The sequence below is a fragment of the Chelon labrosus genome, assembly GCF_963514085.1.
Source record: "Chelon labrosus genome assembly, chromosome: 18".
Classification (NCBI taxonomy): Eukaryota; Metazoa; Chordata; class Actinopteri; order Mugiliformes; family Mugilidae; genus Chelon; species Chelon labrosus.
The window spans coordinates 15,848,685-15,870,409 of NC_140351.1; the positions used below are offsets into that span (position 1 = coordinate 15,848,685).

Below are 21,725 nucleotides of genomic sequence, written 5' to 3' on the forward strand. Positions count from 1 at the left end.
AACTTGCATGTCAGAAAACAGACCCCATACTTAACAGGGACATGAAGTGAGTAATGAAGAAAAACCAAAAAACACGACACACAAAATAAAACGTATTATTTGTTAATAGTTATACTTGGATGTTTTAATCGTAATAACGGATGCCACTAAATTCTTCGCTCCATTTAGGATTCATAGGAGGTATATAAAAATTTAATAAATGCTTTATAACTAAATATTATGTAGTTGTAAGTGGACCACATTGTGAGCAAATCTTGTTAGCAACTGTCCATAAAAATGTTCATGAGTCTGGGTACATCTACATTAGTGTCCAACTTAAAATCCTGCTGTCTTTGATCATCAGTATCCGTTAAAAGAAGATTATTTGAACACCATGCCGGTCACAACACTGTGCGCAATGACGACCAAAACACAAGTCAAATATTCCCTTCATCTGCCGTCTCGTGCCACCATACACCTGCTGCATGCCTGTGAAATCACGCACACACGCGTCAAACCTGACTCTGGCCGGTCACCCAGCCTCACCTTCTGGTAGTGGGCCATTTGACCGGAGTCCATGTCCAGCATGAAGCCTTCGGGCCGCGAGGCAGAGCGGTACAGAACCACCGGTAACGACTGGAGAAGCGAAATGATGCAGGAGAGGGCTCAAACGCTGACACCACCGACAGCGGCACAAAGGAAGCGACCCTCACTTTTACACACATACCCACGGGTAATCCTTCCTCATCAAACACACCTGACAGAGACCTGTTGTTTAACTGGGCTGCTGGGGGCTCGGAGCGCTGTATGAGAATGCGCGTTAATAAAACATAGCTCCCCCTTTCTCAGGAGCTCCCAGTGTCTGGTTACCTCAGCTCCTCTCTCCCCTCTTTTTTCCTTTCCGCGTGTGAAAGGAAAGAACTCATTCATTCATTTTTAATTGTCTCCTTCCCCCCGTGTCCCATCAACAAAAGAGGCAGAGGTAAATCGGAGAGGGGAAGAAGGGAAAATATTTACAGGGACTGACTGCAATTTATTGTTGTATTTGAGACAATCTTGGTAAATCTGAAGTGGAAAATTAGGACAATAAACTGTAACGGGTGTAATTATAGAGACATGTAGCTTCCTTACAGGGCTACCACACTAACACATTGCAGCAGAACTCTGTAACATCCTGTTTTTTATGTAAGGTAGAATATCTTACCGTTTAATATCTGGTAAGGACCCAATAACTTCTAGTGACTGCGACTTAAAACATGGAGAACATTGCTTTGGACTCTCTTAACGTGCATGGTAGACTCAAAGCCGAGTTATACTTAAGTATAAGACTGTTGTACTGTGTTGATGCTTTATATTGTCATGTCTGTTTTCTTCAATTTGTTTTGTAGAAAATAAATTAATCACAAGATCAGGAAACATCTATTTTATGTTAGGTCAATACATTAAACAAATTTGTAAATTAATTTACAGTCACTTGTCAGAAAACTTTTTTATTTCATTGCAAGTTCCGTTTATTTGAGTGTTGGTCTGACTAAAAACAATAGTCCTCGTTTACTACATTAAATACTAATTAAAGATTTAAAAGATTATGAGGTACAATGCTTATTTGCATATATTTTATACACAAATGGATTCTCTCTAGCAGCTAGATGGTTACAGCACATGTCACGTAACTGAAACGCTCCTGGTTTGATTTCACCAAAGGACAACACAATAAAAGCAAAATCTAGTCTTAAAAAGAAAACAAACTTTATACTTTACCCAAGCTTTGGATATGCAAACGTGATTTTTAGTTGCTTTAGTTGTTGAAACCTTTTGAAGTCTTTTAATAAATTACTTCAATGTCGTTTGCTTTTAGATCCAAGATCTCAGACTAAAAGACTCTGTGTTCTCTCGTCTCCTAAACCTTCTTAAAAAGTATAGTTTGACATGACATGAAGGCACTGGTGTTGCTGAAAATGAAATCATCATCATCATCATCATCATCAAACTCTAGGCAGATGACATCAGCCTGGCAAGTGTGATGAGATGAAGGAGAAGCAAGTGCAGTTAAGTCTCACCTCATGTGGCGTGCGGTCCTTACGACTGCGAGTCGTCGGCTCTTTGTGGTCTTTGCCAATGTGCACCACTTGTCCCTTGGTGCTCTTTCTGACCAGGTGTCTGCGCATGCCGGGAACATCTTCGAAACGATGACCTGGAGGAGAAGATGGGGTCAGAGGTTTAGAGAAACCAAAAACATATGGAACTCAGCACAATTTCTGGGAATCAAATCCCAGTGTATCAAGTAAAGTACGTTTACATTCTTATATTTCTTACTTTTGCAGCCTACACACATTGACCTTTCACCAGAAGTTAATATGTTAGTCCAGCTAGAGACAGAAATCTTTGCTTTTCTGTTTCTATGGTCCCACTGCAGGGGGTAGAGTTACTCATGCTGGCAGTGCATCAGACACTGAGAAAGATGTGGAGAGAGACCCTAGATGGCACAGCCACAACACCGAGTAGAAACTGTTCTATCACATTAAAGTTCAAAGATCAGTGGACCAGACGTCTGATTTCTTCTCTTTTTTTAACCTGAAATAAAGTAAAGCAGGGCTCAACTCTAATGAGCTGCACGTGAACAAGAAATATATAATTTGACAATACAAAATGACAGATAAGCTTAGAGAAATTTTCTTTCTTACCGTCATCAGTCCTATGTAAATAAATGTGAAGGCTTTGAGGTTCTTCAATAATGTTTACATCATCATCTAAAAACCATCAGATATTACTTTTGTCCAAAACTATAAAATTTTCATCTGCTACCCAGCTGCTTCCAGCTTCACTTCTACAACCTACAGTTTTTAATGAGAGGGCCCAGAGTCAAGTCGCTCCATGATGTCTGATGATGAAGAGGAGGGCTTGAAGGAAGCTGGCACTGCAAGCTACTGACTGCGTGCCCCCCTACCCCCCAGCAACCCTCACTGCTCAGACTTGGAGTGTGACTTGTGCTGAAGTTTTAACAAACTGGAAAACGTTTCCATTTCTTGACCGGTATCTGACCCTGCAGGGGCTGAAACTATCACAATGCATCAGCGCGCAGAGGTGTTAATTCACTCAGGTCGAACAAAAGGGGAGGGACAGTGATCTAATAATTCCTATTGTTGAGCAGCAGCCAGAGACACAGACATTTTCCCAGGATGATTTACGCTGGCGGGAAGCAGATAAAAGAAGACAGAATAACTGGTGAGGAACCAGTTTGTAGGCTCAAGCCTCATAATGACCAAATGTCTGCACAATATCAAGCACACACCTCCGTCCTCAGACTCTTTATTTAGCCTTCAAGTCTCCTTAATTCTTCTCCTTGTTTCACTTGTCTAATGATTAAAGGTTGGGAGTTGAGCAGGTTTCACAATTAGCCACCATGTTGGCTCAGGCCCCAGCCCAGGGGCCTCAGCTGACAGCGGGAACGGCTAATTTAATAACGCAGACCTGTCCGCCACACTCTCTGATGAGCTGCGGCTCTCTGCTGAGGGGTCAGCTCCCTGACGTAAATCACCCCGGCCCTGAACACAACCCCACGCTGGGCTTGGGGCCGGGGACGTCACAGGGCAGTGGGGCGCAGGCTGCAATGGAGCTGAATCTGAAAAGCCCCCCGCCCTTTCCCAAAATGTTTGAGGAGGAATCTGAACATCTGCAAAGCCAAGGCTTCATTACTAGTGCCCTCTAACAAAAACACCTACAAAGCTGTGTCAAAGAAAATACTTAAATACTCAGAAATTCTCAGAAATTACAGTCTGATGCAAAAAGTCACACATTTTAAAATAAGATTATAATTTACCAATTAATTATGCAGAGAAACCTAAAATACCTGCTGTCGTTAACAATATTGACGATAACAATAGTTAATTACCACTTCACAAGTTAACAGATATTTACTTTGTTTTAGCTTTCCTGAAGGAAATATTCATGTCTCTAGCTGATAAATGTTGAACACGTAGTTGCTATTTGGTGCACATCACAAAACAGACAACAAATACCCACAGTTTCACCTAAAATCACTGTTTAGACATTAAATCCTTTAAAATCAAACGCAGAGGGCGATGATGCAACTTTATGGGAAACTGCCCTTTCAAGTAAACGTTGCCCAAATGATAGATACTCACTTTTGATGCCGTCCAGATCGGCTGAGCCCAGCGTCTGGGCTTCGCTCTCATCAGTAGCGATGCGCTGGTACTTGGCCTGCTCGGCACCCGTCATGTTGCCTGTGCGTCGGCGCTCTTGCAGATCGTAGCTGCGGCTGGCGGAGGAGACCCGGGCCAGAGGTGTGTGTTCAAGTGGGACCGACTCGAGAGCGGGGCTGGGAGTGTCCGCTGAGTCTGGTTTACTAGAGGGTGGCAGAATGGTGACAAAACTGGAGTCAAATGAATGCTGATTTACATATATTTTTTCCCAAAAAGGTGGACATCAACAGTTGATTTCTTTCATTCCCTAATATTTGATCACTTGGTTATCACAGTACTAACATATCTGCTCTTTTATTTCAACCACCCGTTACAGCTCTGTGATGCTGCTCTAACTATATTTAGAAAAAGGAAGAAATCACACATTAAAATGTTCTGAAACATCCTCAACAACAAACTTAATTAACTTACCGTCAGTTCCTCACAGTATTTCTAGACTAACTCCTTCGCTTGGCTTATATAGGGATGTTTCATAAAAACAAATCTTCCGTGATAAGGTAACAAGCAAAGCAGAGCAGCAATAGTTGTTTGTGCAGCTTCATCCCAGCTCAGATTAAAACCTCATGGAAAAAGTGGGGAAGTAAATGTCATAGGAGGAGGAGTGTTGTGTCGTCTATAGCGACAGGTGATATATGGGTCTCTGAGAGAGGATTACTCTGGTCCATCAGATCATCCCCAGCAGGCCCACTGGATGCCTGAGACATGGCAACGTACAAGCGTGTACCTCACAGTCCAATCAGACGTGAACCTGAAGGGTCTCGCCCAATCAAAACGGTTATGAGGACATTTCAGCAACAACATTACGCAATCATCACAGCAGGTAAACCGTGACTATAAACCTAACAATGTCTCGCAGCTCTTTTCCCACTCACTCTGTGGAGGTTGAATCTTCGGTGTCTGCTCCTTCACCAGACTGCGGTACGATATCCAGCGTTCGGGCCGAGTGTGGGCTCTCTGTGCCATGTTTGGCCGAATGGTCGTCATCGGAAACAAAGAACTGTGGAAGGAAATGTAGAGTGAGAGAGTAACTTATTATTCAGACCGGGGACTTCTAATGGAGAGAAACTTTGAAAGTCTGAAACTCAGCTTTTTAGATATTACTGCTTGTCAAAAATGAAAGTAAAGTAAACCAAAACAATCTATAATGGAGGTGTAATTAAAAATGATTTCAGGGTTTTCATACAGAACTTATTTTGAACATACAACACATGTAGAAACATATCATGATTTTAAATTATAGACATTTAATGACATTTTTAGGGACAGGGAAAAAAAATCATTAACATGCATCTCTTTGCTGTTTTACAGGTTACCTGATAAAAAAAACAACAACAACTAAAAACATGAAATACAAACCTTAAACAGTGAACCTACTAAGGATCTGAAGTGCATGTTGCTATTTTGCATTTTCTTTGCAGTCACACCAAGGAATATATGGTCCTTAAGCAAATTAACGATCAATGAGTTGTTTTGTTTTTTTTATCAGTTCAGTATTTACTATTTAGTTAACTTGTGCTCAGGTTAAATCTGGTCTTGTCTTGTTAAGTATCATAACAACAACCAAACATGAAACCCACTGATGAATGATTAAGACTATACTGAAATATTCATAGAGGAAAATATGGTAATGCTACAACAGTGTCCAGGTTGGGTATCAGAGCTTGAGCCATGTTCATTTGTACAGAAGGAACATTTTAATAAGCAATTAATCACATTTTTAAAGAAAAACTGACATTTAATGGGATTACCTTCTCATTTTCATTCAGTTGTTTAGCGGTAAACATTTTTAAATAATATAACAGTAATATAAAGTATATATTTTATGTTAAGGTCATATTTTGGAGTTTGGTACAGTTAATGAGGCAAAACAACAACTCAAGGACTTAAATGCAAAACTTGCAAGTTTAGAATGTTACTTAAGAAATTTCTTCTTACCTCCACATCTTTGACTTTCTCCGACTCAGAAGAAGCTGTTCCCTCTACCCCCTCGTCCTCCTCTTCCTCTTCATCTTCTCCTTCCTCTATGGTGCCACTGGATGGGACGCGGCTGCTTTTGTGATCCTTGTCCTTCTTCTTTTTCTTGTGGCCCTTCTTCCTGTGTTTGTCGGAGGGCAGTTTGGACAGAGGTCGGTGGATGTGGTGAGAGGAGTGACGGTGGTCTGTGGAGAAGATACAGCAGAAATGGAATACAAAGATGAACCACATTAAATTGGGACATCCTGGGGCCGGAAGCTTACATTCAATGTCTTCCTCATGGTAGTTGTGGTGCTGCTCGTCAGGTACGGCAGCAGCAGGGCTGAGGATCGGCTGAAAGCGCGGGACCCCCAAGGTTTTGTTAAGGTCCCCGTCATCCTCGTCTTCTGGGCGTGGAGGCCCATGTAGTGATGAAGCAGCAGGAGCATCTGGCTGCAAAAACAACAAATAAACCACATTAAGTTAGGAACAATATGATTAAATGCAAAATGACACAATAAAATAAATTAATTTAACGAAACGACAAAAGATTGCTCTTTTAAATCAGAGATCAAGCCAGTCACATAACTGCCCTTTGTAATCCAAACACACTTTAGAAAAATAGTTAAGTTAAACAACCTGCAACAAAATAGTAAAGCAGGAGATAAAATGAAAAGGAGCATGATGAAAAAAGATTCGATATGACGGCCTATTTAATTCTTATATTGTTATTTAATACTTAGCCACATGAAGCCTAAATACCGTCTTAGGCGCCTTCAGTCTATGCACCTTGAAAGGCAGTGTAAATGCATGGAAACAAAATATTTTACATTTCTTAAGGACACATTTTAAACGTTAATACTGACAGAGAACATGTTCACCAATGAGCAGGAATCAAATGTAATTAAAATGTAAAACCACAAATGACCGACGTCTAAATGTTTTTTTTTTTATATAGGATTATAGGATCTTTAGTCTGACAACTTCAATCTTTAAGCTTAAAGACATTAGCACAAGCATATTGGATGCATTTAATCCTGGGCTTTCTGCTGAATCATTTTTTTGATAGCAGTACCAGTCTCGTGACAGAAATGATCATTCATCAAATAAAGCAGCACAATTTAATTTGTATTTACTTATGAGACTTAGCAGGGTTAAAAATTATTTTATGACTGGCCATTTATTGGTTTATTTTTTATTCAACACTCAAAACGTTAGGTCTCCATAAAGAACGACAAACACATGTGCCAGTCTGATTAAAAGGTGGACAAAGTCCATACTGCGACTGTGTCCCAGTCACTGCTATATACGCACTAAAGAGACATGGCACGTGAAGCATTGGGACAAAAGCATTTTTAAGATATCTCCACAGTCATGACAAATTAATTTAAGACACACCTATAAGCGTATGTTTTGTCCACGAAATTAATAGTTGCTGTTTATGTTCTGAGGCGTTTCCTGAAGCGGTCAGTTTTTCTTGCACTGTAGAAAAACAGTCGGTGTGATCAGAATCAGTGTGTGTGTGTTTGCTGTTCACTTAAACCAACACTAGAGGGAGATCTGGTCCTGTGACTACACCACAGCCAGGACATCACTAGAGGAGTCCTCTCACATTCTTCAATATATTTAGGCGCTTCGAATTGGAAACAATAGCCATGTGCTTCGATCAGTTACACTTTTTTCCATGCTGTGGTGCGACAGGGATCCCGTGGGTGATGGACTGATCTGTTTTCTTGCAGCGTGACGCAGAGCACTGCTGCGTCCAGATCTGCCGGTGGGATATTGTGATAAGGATGGACAACAGCGAGACAGCATGAGGATCTACTACGGCAAACAGACTGTTGCCATGGCTACTGCACAGGTGCACTGAAATCCGGCAGCGAACGCTCCCTGTGGCCAAACTCGGGGGCCACAAGTCATCTGATGCCCTGTTAAATGGTTCCCAGGACACCCAACGTGCCAGTCATATATTAGGTTTTCTTCTCCGCTGCAGGGAGCAACAGAAAGCATGTGATTCTACCACCCACGGCTCCTTCCTATTTGTGTGTCATATTTACCCAAGACAGTAGCTACACAAATAAATGATCAGGTGTTAATGTACTTGTTTGTATCTAATATTTCTACTACTCTACTCCAGAAATAAAATGTATGAGCTATTCATCATGTCGTCTAAATAAAAGTACCTGATGAGTTAAAACTAGCTCCACCTCAAGCATTTTGAAACTTAAAGAACATTTCTCATATATTTCTGTGATTAGGCAAAATTTGCAGATTTTCTATTTGTTTCTTCTTCTATTAACATAGAGGCACTGGTATATCTAAATAAACTGAACTTGTTTGTTCTTGAGTTTACTTTGAGACGTCTTACCACTAATCCATGTGGCTTCTTCAGTTTCTAAATGACCAGTGGCGTGTTTAGGTTTTACTTACCCCAAACTCACGTGACTTGGGTTTGAAGGGCAAGGGACACTCTACCGAGGACAACACGTCCTCATTTTTGTCAGAGGAGACAGATTGAGAATTAAAGGAAGGCATCTATGTAAAATCATTTATCAGCCACTTACAACATAGCCTTAACATCTGCGCACAGAACGTTTCACCCCAAGTCACACCTTCTGGAGAGTTTTTGGTCGAGAGAGAAGAAGAAGAGATGCCAATCATAGGAAAAGAGGACGCGCCACCTAGGTTAATCTGAACAATTTCCTCTAATTGAGGAGAGTACTGGGTCATTAAACGACACTAGTCATGAGTTTCACCCACAGATGTTCCTCATATAAACCTGAACTAAGCCAGTGCGAAATGAAGAAGCTACTTGGATGAGAGAAAAGGAACAGTTTTTACTTATACACGACGCAAAGCGGCTTTGATAACGACTGTGTGCTAACACATAGAGCTCAGAGTTCATCCTGGATTCATGACGGCTCAAGAGATTCTCGTAAATGCAGGGATGTGCAAGAAAGTGTAAAAAAAAAAAAAAAAAGAAAACCTGATGCATACAGCTATGCAGCATTTTACCATGACCTGTTTTTACATGCCACACAGAGGTGACGGAAACAGAAAGCCCTGCGCTCAACTGTTGACTGGCTCAGATTTAGAAGTAAAAGACTTTCAGGCAAACATTCAATATTGACCCAAGGTGCAAATAGCTATTTTTGTTTTGTTTTTGACAAAAGACTCAAAAGGAGATGTGAACAAACTCTACGTTCACCTCAGTGACCTTCAGGGCAAATTGCCAAAAGCAATTTGTCACCAACAACATGACACTTAAATTAACGGAGCAGATTTCACTGAACAAAGGAAATCGTAGCTCTGTTTAAACTAAATCTAATGCATTGGAATAGAAAGTTAAAATTAACTTCTATGTTTCAGACATTCATTTAAAAGATACATCACTACTGATAGTTTAACATTTAATTTAAAAAACGTGGACAACATAGAGTCTATCCAGATGACTGAAACACTCCCGAGTGCTGCTACACGATCTGGCAGTTTATTTTTACAGAGCCCTCATTCATATCATGGTTTCACAGTGAATCCCTAGAGGTGGGAGAGATGTGTGAGGGATTCTCAAAGAGGTGAGAGAATTTTCCACAACCACACCGAGTACGAAAACAAGCAGAGGGGAGAAAAAACAAAACTGACCAGACAATAAAGAAAACTTGAATAAGACAAACATTTTTCTCTCCGTGACTTACCTCACTCATGGCAACGTGAGCTCAATCAAAAGGTTTTTAGGAGACAACAAGAGTCAGTAGCCTCCACCATGACAGCACTGGAGCTCTGACCCTCAGCACCTCTATTAAGAACTGCAGGCAGGAGACATCCCTCTCTCTCTGCTTATCAAAGCCTTGTGATACCATAATCAGAGGCGTATCAGCCAACCTGCCACCTTCACCAGTCTGTCCATTGTGCCAATACAAAATAAACACGACTCTCATTCCCGCTTTGAGGACAAATGCTGCCTGAAAGGACAAGTCGTGTTTGAACAGCCAGGAACAAAACCGACGTTGACATTCATCTCCACATTTTAACTTTGCCGCGTGAAGCCTAAATATTGACCTAGGTGCTTTCAGTCAATACGACTTGAAGGGCAGTGCAAATGCATAGGAACTAAACATCTCATACTTTTGTAAAGACACAGCTTATAGGTTAATATTGACAGAGCAATAGGCAGGAATCAAATGTGATTAAAATGTAAAACCACAAATGATTGCTGATGTTTATTAACAAGATTTTAATGTCTTTAGTTTGACAGCTTCAATCTTAAAGCTTAAATGCATTAGCAGAAGCATATCAAGACATTTCTCCTTATTAATTTGACAACAGCGGTGCATATCCAGTGGATCCAAAAAACAACTGATGTTTTTTGCATTTTAATTTTAAACACTTACAATTGCTGCTATGCAGAGGAAAAATGGTTGATGGTTATATTTATCATGGGTTCAAGGTTTTTATTGTTATTCCAAATCATGAGGTACATGAAAAGGAATAAAACTAAAGGGTCTTTCAGGGTACTGTGGGACATAGGCGAGCCATTTATACTTGTGCGCTAGTTAGTCTGGCTCGCTCTGTAAAAACGACACCCAAGCGCTAGTCGACGCTGTGCCAGTTTTTTGCCAGTCGGGGTAATTTTTGTTCCTACTTCCTGCTTCACTTTCAACAATGGCGACTGAAATTTTCAGCGTAGACAAGTCATACAAACGTTTGTATCACCGAACCTCCATAGTTAACCTTTCCTCGAAGTGTTCCATCTTTACTGATCCAAAACAATCAATTCAAAACTTGCCGAGATGAAGAAGCAGCCAATAAATGCTAAAGCGGAAACACACTACTACCAAGAGGACCAATCACAGCTCTTGTGGTCTGAGACGCCGTGATGCGTAGTTACATTTCTGGGGAGGTGCACGTCAGCTGCGCTGCAAGTGTCTGCAAATGCTCTGCGCTGTTGCCGTAGCTATGGTGTTATATTGACACAGAAGTCTAAACTGCCAGTAAGTATTGAGGACCAGTCACAGCACAATAATAAAAAAAAAAGCTGGAACCCAATAAACAAGACAAAGTACACGATAGCATGCTAACATGATTATATTTACAAAGTCCATCTTCATAGAAAGAGTTTGCATGTTTCTCCAGGTACTCTGGCTTTCTTACGTTAACTCTGGCCATAGGTGTGCATGCGAGCGTGAATGGTTGGTTGTCTCTTTGTGTTAGCCCTATGATAGACTAGTGATCTGTCCAGGGTGTACTCCACCTCTCGCCCCATGACAACTAGGACAGGCTGCAGAACCCCCTCGGCCCTTTAGAGGACAAGCGGTTAAGGATAATGAATGAATGAATCTACATAGTTCAGAATTTTTACTGAGCCTGATAGAGATGAAATAAGGTTTGCAGGTTCGTGATCATAAACTAAAATATTGGACAATTTAATTTTGACCTGATGATGGCGCTACAGGAAAAGTAAGGTCTTAACCAAAGTGTTTACAATTCATTGCTAATGGGACGTTAATATCTGAACTAAATTCCATGGAGTTTAGACCACAATGGTAGATCAGTAACATGGCTGAAACAAACTAAATGCAACGCATTTGAAACACATTGCCTTCTAAATTAATCGTTTTTATTTATTTAGCTAGTACCAGAGAAATCTTTTATGGTCACTGTTTAAAAAGTACTGTGCCAGTGCATTAACTGTGTTGTATAACAAGGTGGACACTCGACGGCATGTGGAGGCCACAGGAGATTATCTGTGTCTCAAATCCCACACAGTCAGCACTTGCAGCAGAGAGGGGGGATAGGCTCTGGATGCTGTAGTGATCATGTCATGCCGTGTGGCTGAGTCACTGAATTCCTGCACATCTCTGCAAGGAAATACCAGTCTGCAATATGCTCAGGGTTTCAGATTATTCTGAGAAGACACAGGAGTTGTAACCCAGTTTTTACCTCAGCCAAAATTACATCAGTATTACGCAAGCACTGATTTATGAAAGCTTCTTATATGTTTCCAATTCACAATTTTGATGTTTAAGGCAGAGATAACCTTTAATTGCCCAATTTAACTTGTAACAGCAACTGGGCTTTAATCAGCCATCAGCTTGGTACTACATACTATGTGGTGGAAAGCCATTTTATTTCTTGGTTTTATGCAACTTGAGGATGTCCGACCCAATAAACTCCACTGAGCAGTGCTTGCTCTGCAGCAGCTGCCAGATGCATGTCACAGGGGAACATGGTGTGAGTAATGGCACTTCCGAACAGAAACTGTCTCTGTGCTAAATCTGCCCTACACAACCAAAACTCCCTATTTTGATATAAGGACTAGATTAGATTCGATTAGGTCTAGATTAGCTCCCAAACTGGAGGAGTGAAAATCCCCAAATGAGTCATGATCAAAATATAATGCATCACAAAATTAACTTCAAAAGTTGGCAGCCTTCAAGGAGAGGTCATCCGTAATGTTTGAAGCTTTGTGCAAAATGTAAACAGCTAGCCTAGCTCTGTCCAAAGCTAAAGCTCTATAATGAACACACTAGTTCAATGCCATCCTAAGCTAACCAGCTAGAGCTGCATGATTACTGCACACACATGATTACTTAACTTGTGTCATTAATGTGAGTTAGGACAAGAAGAAAAAAAAAAGTCACTCGCATAACCACATTAAAACTACGGTCTGATGTTTTTAAACTGAAACAATGTAGATATAACATGTTAAAAGTGGGCTGTAGAGGTGCTAGTAGGTGGATTTTATTTGGTTTGAGCAGAGTCAGGTCTCCTGTACTAATGCTAAGCTAGGCTAACTGGTGCTAGTCATATCAGAGAAATATGAGAGTGGTATCAATCTTTAAACCAATACTCAAGAGAAGGGTTATTTCCACCAAAATTGTTCTTTAAGGGAATATAAATCAAAAATATGGGGAGCCATTGCCTTTCATCTGACATATGCAGCAAATGTTTGCCTTGCAGAAATGGTAATGAGCATGTCACTGAATCTATGGGTTCTGTCCTGCAACAGACCCTGACCTCTAGCATTCCTGGGTAAGGTCGAATATGCGCTGCCACAAGAGATAAAACACATAATGTGGTTGAACATGCAGAAAGAAAGAACTGTTTTACTTGAAATATTTCAAAAGATTCAGATGTTTGCTTCACAAGGAAAACCCGACTAAGACAAATAAATATTCTCAGCGTTACCATGTGAAAACACCTTTCCCAATCCACCTGCTGACAATAAAAGGGTGACTATTTGTGACTAGTGACGCATTAAGATAACATTAGGAAGTAATTATTACCTTGGATTTCTAATGGCTAGGGGGAAAAGGTTGAGCTGAGCTACAGTTGAGCAGTTGACAAAGTAAAAGTGCATCTCAAAAGCAAACTGGCTAGACTGAATATTAACCAGCTGCCGGGTTCGTGCTCGGGTCAAATTTACCCAAAGAACCCAAATCAGGCTACATGTACACTTTGAAAGTCTCTAGTTGCCCTCTATAGGATAATGTATAATGACTTACTGGGAATGATAAGAACAAGACAACATATCACACACAGATAAAGAATAAACAACGCGTTAGACTCACGTGTTACCTTTAGACCTCTTTGAAGTGGACGAACTCACCTTAAATTCATATAGAAATTCCATCAAATTACATGAAGGCGTGTAACTGCGGTCTAGAATATCGCAAGATAGCTATATTTATTTTTCCAGCGTCTCAATCTAGAAGCGTCGGCTTCTTTTACGTCTAACAAACTGTTTCCTTTTTCAGCTAGCCCCTGTCACGTGATCAGGGCTGATCGCCATGGCAGGAAGAAGACATTACTCAAAGTTAAGTTTCACAATGTTAGCCCTTAAAATCCTAACAGGATTATCTGCACTCTCCCTGACCACACACGCTCACATTGTTAAAGAGATAATAATTAACTCAGAGCTGGAGCCAAGTGAACAGCCAATAACAGTTAAGGCACTCTCATAACGCAAACACTTTTATCTTTAGTGAGCTTCTTGAACACCAGACAACCTCCTTGCAGATCTTATTAAAGCCAAGTCAGATTGTGGTCCACTGCCTCAACAGATTTTATAAAAGGCGTACAGATTGACGTCGATGAAAATCAAGAAAATATAAAATGTATTCTTTACCAAGATAGACCTGGCGATCTTTTTATGTCTTTGATGTTGCCAGCAAAGGAAATAGGTTAGCTAAATCCATAGCTACAGGGATCAGTATTTAAGTGTCAGAGATCCACATACATCACCTAAATACTTTGCATTCTCTGCCTTGACTGGTCGGATTTGATTTCAAACAGCACTTAAGTTGTTTACGTTTGGCAGGGAACCCCCCCGGCCCCCTCTTTCTGGATTTCACATAGGTAGATGCAGGCACTGTCGCAGTGGTCACACAGTTGTGCAACAGAGAGGAAGCAGCTGACAGAAGGCAGACAAAAATGCAAAGCTAAGGGAAAGCAGGGGTTTCCTAGATCGTGGGTTGTGGTGAGAAGAACAGTTCAGTTTTATTGCTGATAAATTAACCGCATGAACAAGAATACGCTCTGTTGTCAAAATTCAATAAGAGCATGCCTCGTCAGAAGTCTGTCAACTGTGGCCCATATGATTAGTTAGTGAGTGGAATATTTACCACCCACACATTCAACTCACGGCACAGCAATCTACCAGAAATATGGGTTAAGGTTCTGGGAAATATGGGAATCCTTTACTTCAAGTAAAAGAACAAGAAAGCTGTTGGTAACGGTGGGTAAATCAGTAAATAAACACACAATCCTTATAATTCCTGGAATGCAATTGAACATTATTCCTGGAATCCACCATCCACCTCAAGCTGATAAAATCTAGCAATATTCACAGGCCTTTGGGCTAGTGATATCTTCTGATGCACCAATTTAATCATGAGATGAACTTGAGAACCTCTTGAGCTGAGAAATTACTGCTTTCTTTGGCTACTGACCAGTTGACCTTGGAGCTTTGCCAATTCATGTTTATCACATCAAACCCACCAGGAGCCACAAAATCAGGTTTTTCATTATGTGCTAAAATTAGCACACAGCAAAAAAAATAAAAATGTTGCAACTGTCAGTAGCAAGAAAAGAGGAAGGAAGGCAGTTTTTTTTACATCGTCAAGCGCTATAAGAAGAGGTGGGGCCGCTCTCTCTGAACATCTAAAGTCTTTGGAGCTATTCTGAACATATTTATTTTTGTAGTAAGAACGGCTGTAAGTTGGCAGGGAATTGGATGTGACTAGATTTGTACACACTGGAGGGAACAGCTCTGTCCAAAATATACACTCCAATGCCAAAGGGGACAGAGGAAGCTGATGCAGCATAAATCCAGCAAAGGCCGAATGTGAACTGAGGCCACAGTCTCCTGAATGGAAAGAATAAAATTTGAGTGTCATCACCTGAGGAGCATATTAACCGGTTCAACACCAGGACCACCAGCTCTGTCTCCTGTGCTTTATCATGTGGCTGATGATGCCGGAGCCCGACCCCACAGCCCAGACAACATGCAGTCGTGCTTTACTTACACTGTGAACAACCGATGCCACGGCGTTTGAAGCTTGTTTGGGAGCGCTGGGGTTGCTCATGGCTCTGGAGTAGAGTCGCTGCTGGAGAGGCTCTGGAAAGCTGGTTTGGACTGGTGCGGCTTTAGCCCTTCTCTTTCTCACTGGGACTCAGACAGCTTTTGGGCAGCATAACCTGGAGATTGATACAGATACAGGAGTTAGTTCACATGAAGACAAGGACTTAAAACCTAAGGCGAACAAGAGTGAAAGAGATGTGGGGCAAATAATCTCTGAATATGAGGTACTATCTTCCAGCACATGGTTCTGATTTTCAGCTTTAAGGTTGTAGGACATTTTACTACACTGCAGCAGAAATAATACACAGTTCATTAAGTACACCCATGAAGATGAATTAATTCTAATATAACAGTCCTGCACTAAATCTTTTTAATGTTTCATAAACTTTACAGTATTCAGTATTAGTTTAAAAATAGCAGAGAGAGCTTTTGCTTCAACTGTGTTTTCATTTTGGAGGCTGTAGATTGTAGCCCTGCTGTGTTGTATTGACACACGTTACTATTAGTCAGTGGACTAGGCTAAATAACAGAAACACTTCAGTGTTTAATTCAGCACCACAAACTACATCATCCAAAATGATCATATAATTGAATCACCACCTTTCTGACACTGTTCCAACATAAACTGAACATTATAACAGTCATGAAGGGGCATTTAGTGCAGGACTGACATAACAAATTGGCCTCTGAGTTCAGTGCCCTGAAGTGAGGGCAGTAAATAAGCTTGTAATGCCAGCCAGTGACCTGTCCCACATTATAAGTGTTTAATTGGTCACGTGATGAACTTTCAAGCACGACTCCAGGTGTCTACTGATCGCAGCCATCAGACATCAATCAGACATTACCTATAAAGAATTTGAAACCAAACATTGTACATGAAGACTTCATGCTAACGTCCTTGTCCTAATACCATCTCCACTGGGAGGAGTAATCAACAGATTCAGGATTTCCTGGAAGTCCCAGCAGCTCACTTCAGAAATACAACTGCCAATACTGAATGTCATTTTCATTATGAACTCTGTAAACAATGGCATCATACTTCAGAAATAATGACCACAATGGCAAAAGATGCTCATACCAACGGGCTTGAATAAACCAACCATTTGTACCATTTCTCTTATTCTGGATTTCAAGTCCTGCAACACTTACTTAGGGCCATTCAAGGTCATCAACCACTTGAGCCAGATAAGAACCTGATAAGTCAATGCTACTGTGTAAAGGACCCTATGATAAGCGACAACATGTGCCTCACCTCCGTCACTCTTGAGTGTCTGATATACTGTATGACATAACCACAGGAATTCAAACATAATTGTAACTCAGGCAGCCAGAGTGTCTCACTGAACCAGAGGAGACCGTACAACAACACAAACAAAACACTGGCTTTGAAACTAGCCATCCAATAATCGAGTAGTCGACTGAAACTGATCTTTATCTGCAACTGTTTTATATTAGCATTCAATCAAAAGTGACAACTAAGAGGTTTCTGTTTATCTTTGGGGTTTGAACGGTTGGTGAGACAAAACAAGACTCTTTTTACATATCTGAAACACATCAACTAAAACAAATCTATCCATAATAAAAACTACTGTTGCTGCAAAAATCGGCCAGCATTTGCATGTAAGAACATACACGTTGGTTTAGTCCAATGTCAAATATGTATTTATTTATACATATTTGTTTGTTTTAAGGTTGTTTCAGTATGCCAGTCACCTCTATAGTCGTGAAATCCTCAAAGAGTCTCATTAGTGACATTATGAACAAGCACAACTGTTTTCATTCAGTCTAGAAGCAGAGCAGGGCCCCCTTTTGGTTCACTCCTCAGTGTCACAGTTTGAAATCATGTTCTGCCAAAGCCAGACCGGCTTTCTGACAGCAGTTATCAAAGGAACGATAAGCCTTCCTGATGCCTGAACACAACCGTATCAATGACCTTGTTGACAGCGAGAGATTTCATTGAAGTACGATTCATTAAAGTACAGTCAAGAGATTAAACTCAAGTATGTAAGGACAACGTGAACTTGTATTCGGATGTGAATCAAACAAACATTTTACCCGGCAAGACATCAGGTAAATTATATCCCCATACATTAGAGTTGATCATTACAGCGCCAAATGTTAATTACACAAGAGTTTGAGACGTTCTCGTCCGTGCAATCACGGTGATAAAAGAGTCTCCTTGAGTAAGCACAAAGATTACTTTCTCAGTAAACCTAGACTCCACCACTGTGGAAGAGGCAGGGCTGGCTACACAGGGATAAAGTTACTGAACCCTGGGATCCTGGGCAAAAACCATGGGAACCAGATTTTCTGCCTCACGGCATGCCTGTAATAATACCATTAGGATAACAATAATGATCAGAAAACAATAACAGTTCCTGCGGTTGTCTTATTAAGCAAGCAGGTTGGAGGAAAAAAAATAAAAAAAAAACTAACAAAAAATCACGGTCCTCAATGATGACAGTGTTTTCTTTGTGCCGTCAGGTACAATCTGCCCGGCAGAGCACTGAATAAGAAGGAACTGCTTGTCCCTTGTGTAATAACTGAAGTGACCACAAGGACATGGATGAGTGCTGACAATGCAAGAGGAAGTGAGGACACGATGCTCTGAGTTTCTCAGGGAAGAATTTCATCATGTCGTTCCAGAAACATCCAGAAGCACGGTTCTTTACAAAGTGTTCCTACAAGACGATGAGTCTCCCATGAAAGAGTTTTCCGTGAAAGAAAACCTTTCCATGCTAAACTTGGGAAATCATCCTTCTGGGAGGAAGTTAAAATAGGAAGAAGGTCTACAGACAGAAGGTAAACTTATTTTAATAATAGCAACTATAATATCAGACTTGAAGAACAATGTCCCTATGGCCTGGACGTTGACTTCAAGGATAACATATGTATGGACTGGATGTACAGTTCAAAGATCAACCGGGTTAATATAAAATTTCAGACATTATAGGTTAACTCATCTTGTCACAGCATAACAAGCTGTCACTGTTGCCCCCCGAGAGAGTGTGAAGACCCAAAGAACAAAGTATACACTCAGGGTAAAGGAGTGATGATGCTGCCTCCAAGGAGGAAACGATCATCTACAGACTTAAATACCAAATGCTGCATCACTTCTGTTTTAATTATAAATACCTCCAAAATAATGGGAACAGAACTCCTGGTATGATACCACTCTAGATGTTTAGACCCTTTTTCATTATTTTATGCCATCTGATTGGCCCCACATTCATTATGCACAACAACAAGGAGTCATTGGTCCCTATAGTGCACTGAGCTCAATATTATGCAAGTCAGTCTGGGATTGTAATAAGATATAGAACCACTAAATCTGCAAAACAACACCCCTCGTGTCTCCAAGACACTTGGACACTTGAAACAACCTGTCTGACAAATAAGTGCAAAAACCAGTTTTCTTTTGCACAAAGAGTGGTCACACCCAGCATCGATTTGTTTTAGGTTTTTTCATTAACTACACCTTTCATAAAGTTAAGCGATTAATACAAACTATTCACGGCACGTCTTTTGATCTCAAGAACCAAAGGAAAAGCTCTACTCATAGATCAATGTGATGTTTAATGTGCAACAGTATTTACAGTCTCTGAAGTAACTACCAGCCAATTACATAAGGGATATGTAAACCAATCTAATCCGACATTTATCTGCATATCAGTGACATTTACCATTCGTGTCGTACTCTCAGAAGATTATGGCTGTTTGGCATTTTCTTATTGGTAAGATCTATAATATGTACTTAATGGTGACTCATCTCTCCCAAAGGCTATCAATGCACCTGACAGAGTCTCATTGGTATGTTGTAAATTTCCAGTGCTGATAAAAAAACTCCCTGCTCATTTTCAAAATGTGGCATTTCAGAGAGGAGCATTCCCTCCTCTTTATAAGAATGTAAGGCATGTAACACATACAATTAGCCTGAATTAAATAAAAACGCGTCTTGTTTACTCAGATTTTCATTGGCGAGATCGGCATTGACAACCTAAAAGCAATGACACAAGCAACTTGCAAAAAATCTACCCAAGATACCCATCATTCACTTTCATCTCATGTGACCTTTTGTAGGTAATGGAAAGAAGATAAAGATAAAAGATCAAAAAGTCTTTGCTGTTCCTCCTCATAATGACATTATGGGGAAAGAAGTGAGACAGCCAGACGACAGGACAGAGGTTACGAGCCAAACTTGAACAAACTCACGACGCAGGACCACATGAGCCTTAAACCAGCGTTCGGTCGGGACGCCACGGTCGGGCCAGGCTTCAATCTGCAACTTGGAACGTGACTGTCGCCCGCAGACTGCACGCTTGTCTACAAATTCTATCAAAAAGGCGTAATTAAAGAACAGTTCAATAAAATGCACAAACTGCCAATAAAAATGCCTTCGACCAGAAATAGAAGCTTGATCACAATGTTCAAACCTCAACCAATACACAGGCCTGTACTTATAAAAGAAGGACAATGACAGGGAAGAGAGGAGAAGTTAAAGGTTTCATTAAAGAACATAAAAGACGGCAGTGTGATTCATTTGTTTAGCAGACAATCCACATATTTTCAGAAAACACTGAGTTGCTTATAGTTCCAAGAAGAGATAATTTGTGGCCTCAGTTTTTATCTAGCACATTCTGGACGCTGCCGTAAATACAACACTATTATCGCTCAATAAAGACAAACAGAAAAAGCTATAAGAGTGATTAACTGGACCTTAAAAAAAAACTAAGGCTTATGGAAATAGTTGAGAAAGTAACGTCTGTTTTTTGATGTAGCCATAAATGGTCAATTCTGAATAAACCACAGCATTTATAGAGCCATCCTTTCCCAAAACATCGTCTATAAAAGGCTCTAATTTAGGATTTATAACTCTGGAAGAGCATGTTTGTGCTACCACAAGACAAGTGGCCAGAAAGCAGCTTGTTTGAAACACTTTTTTACTGTGTAACCTGTGGAGCAGGATTTGTTTACAGTTGGCAGCATTTCACCTTGGTTCAGGCCTGATTCAGCTCTATTCTCACCTCAAGTCAACTAGATATTAAGAAACTGGAACATAAACAGGAAGAATTAAGATAAGTTTCATTAAGACCTGAACAAACAAACAACGTCTGGTCACCTAATTAAAGACCAGCCCATACAATCAATGAATTAAAATTGATAGAAAAACAACAGGCAGTAAGAATGCGACAAATGAGACAACAGCAAAGCATAAAAAGAGATCTTGGATTGTACCATACCTTTGTGTGCTTACTGCAGAGAAGCCACCGCTGACATTGTAGTGCAATTCTGAACTCTGCTGTGAAGACAGACCCGGGTCTGGTCAGAGTGCAGGGCGAAAACAAACAGAGGGAGAAAACAGAGATAGGGAGACAAAAGAAACGAGAGTTAGAGATGTGGAGCGTCCGATCATGCGTCGTCGAAGCCGAGTGCTCTCTCAGACCAACATGCACAGACTGATAACGGCAGCCTTCCTCTTGAGGATTACGTTTCCTCCTCCAGCCTGCTGACAAGTAGCCATGTGACTCCAGGACCCATTCAACACTGAGTCAGAGGCTGCTACCCAGACAGACACACATCTATCTGTGTCTGATGCACGCACACACACACACACACACACACACACACACACACACACACACAGGTTGAATGTGGAAATTCAACCCCAGTGATCAATATCTGTCTTAAACAAGCCATAAGAGGGAATTTGCATGCCCACACTGGCTGCAACTGTCTATGGCCAGCTGTGACCAATTCAGCAAAACAGTGATTTTCTTCCACCTGACCACTTGGTTTTAGAGTGTCGAATAAGCAAAATCCCATAATTTACTAAAAACAAAGATTAGATGCAAGTTAAACACACATAACTTTGTGTTTCTCTCTTTGAATCATCTCACAACCAGAAGATTCATCATGACACTTCAACGAAAAGGTTATCGTAGCATGCCAGCATGTTAAACTAAGAAGAGCAGCATATTAGCAATTTC

At 40.7% G+C, this 21,725-nt stretch overlaps 1 protein-coding gene across 1 annotated transcript in view; it reads right to left on the bottom strand.

Annotated features, from left to right (window-relative positions):
• The window catches only part of LOC311503780 (anion exchange protein 2-like), a 23,922-nt gene extending 8,100 nt beyond the window's left edge, over nucleotides 1-15,822 (bottom strand). The window contains exons 1-7 of the mRNA XM_084566653.1: nucleotides 15,683-15,822; nucleotides 6,440-6,608; nucleotides 6,138-6,361; nucleotides 5,075-5,199; nucleotides 4,125-4,345; nucleotides 2,040-2,173; nucleotides 456-615 (exon numbers count right to left, since the gene is read on the bottom strand). Coding sequence (XP_084422779.1) covers nucleotides 456-615; nucleotides 2,040-2,173; nucleotides 4,125-4,345; nucleotides 5,075-5,199; nucleotides 6,138-6,361; nucleotides 6,440-6,608; nucleotides 15,683-15,742 — 1,093 coding nt within the window. The 5' untranslated portion in view covers nucleotides 15,743-15,822. The remainder of the gene's footprint in view (nucleotides 1-455; nucleotides 616-2,039; nucleotides 2,174-4,124; nucleotides 4,346-5,074; nucleotides 5,200-6,137; nucleotides 6,362-6,439; nucleotides 6,609-15,682) is intronic.
• Nucleotides 15,823-21,725: the final 5,903 nt, after the last annotated feature.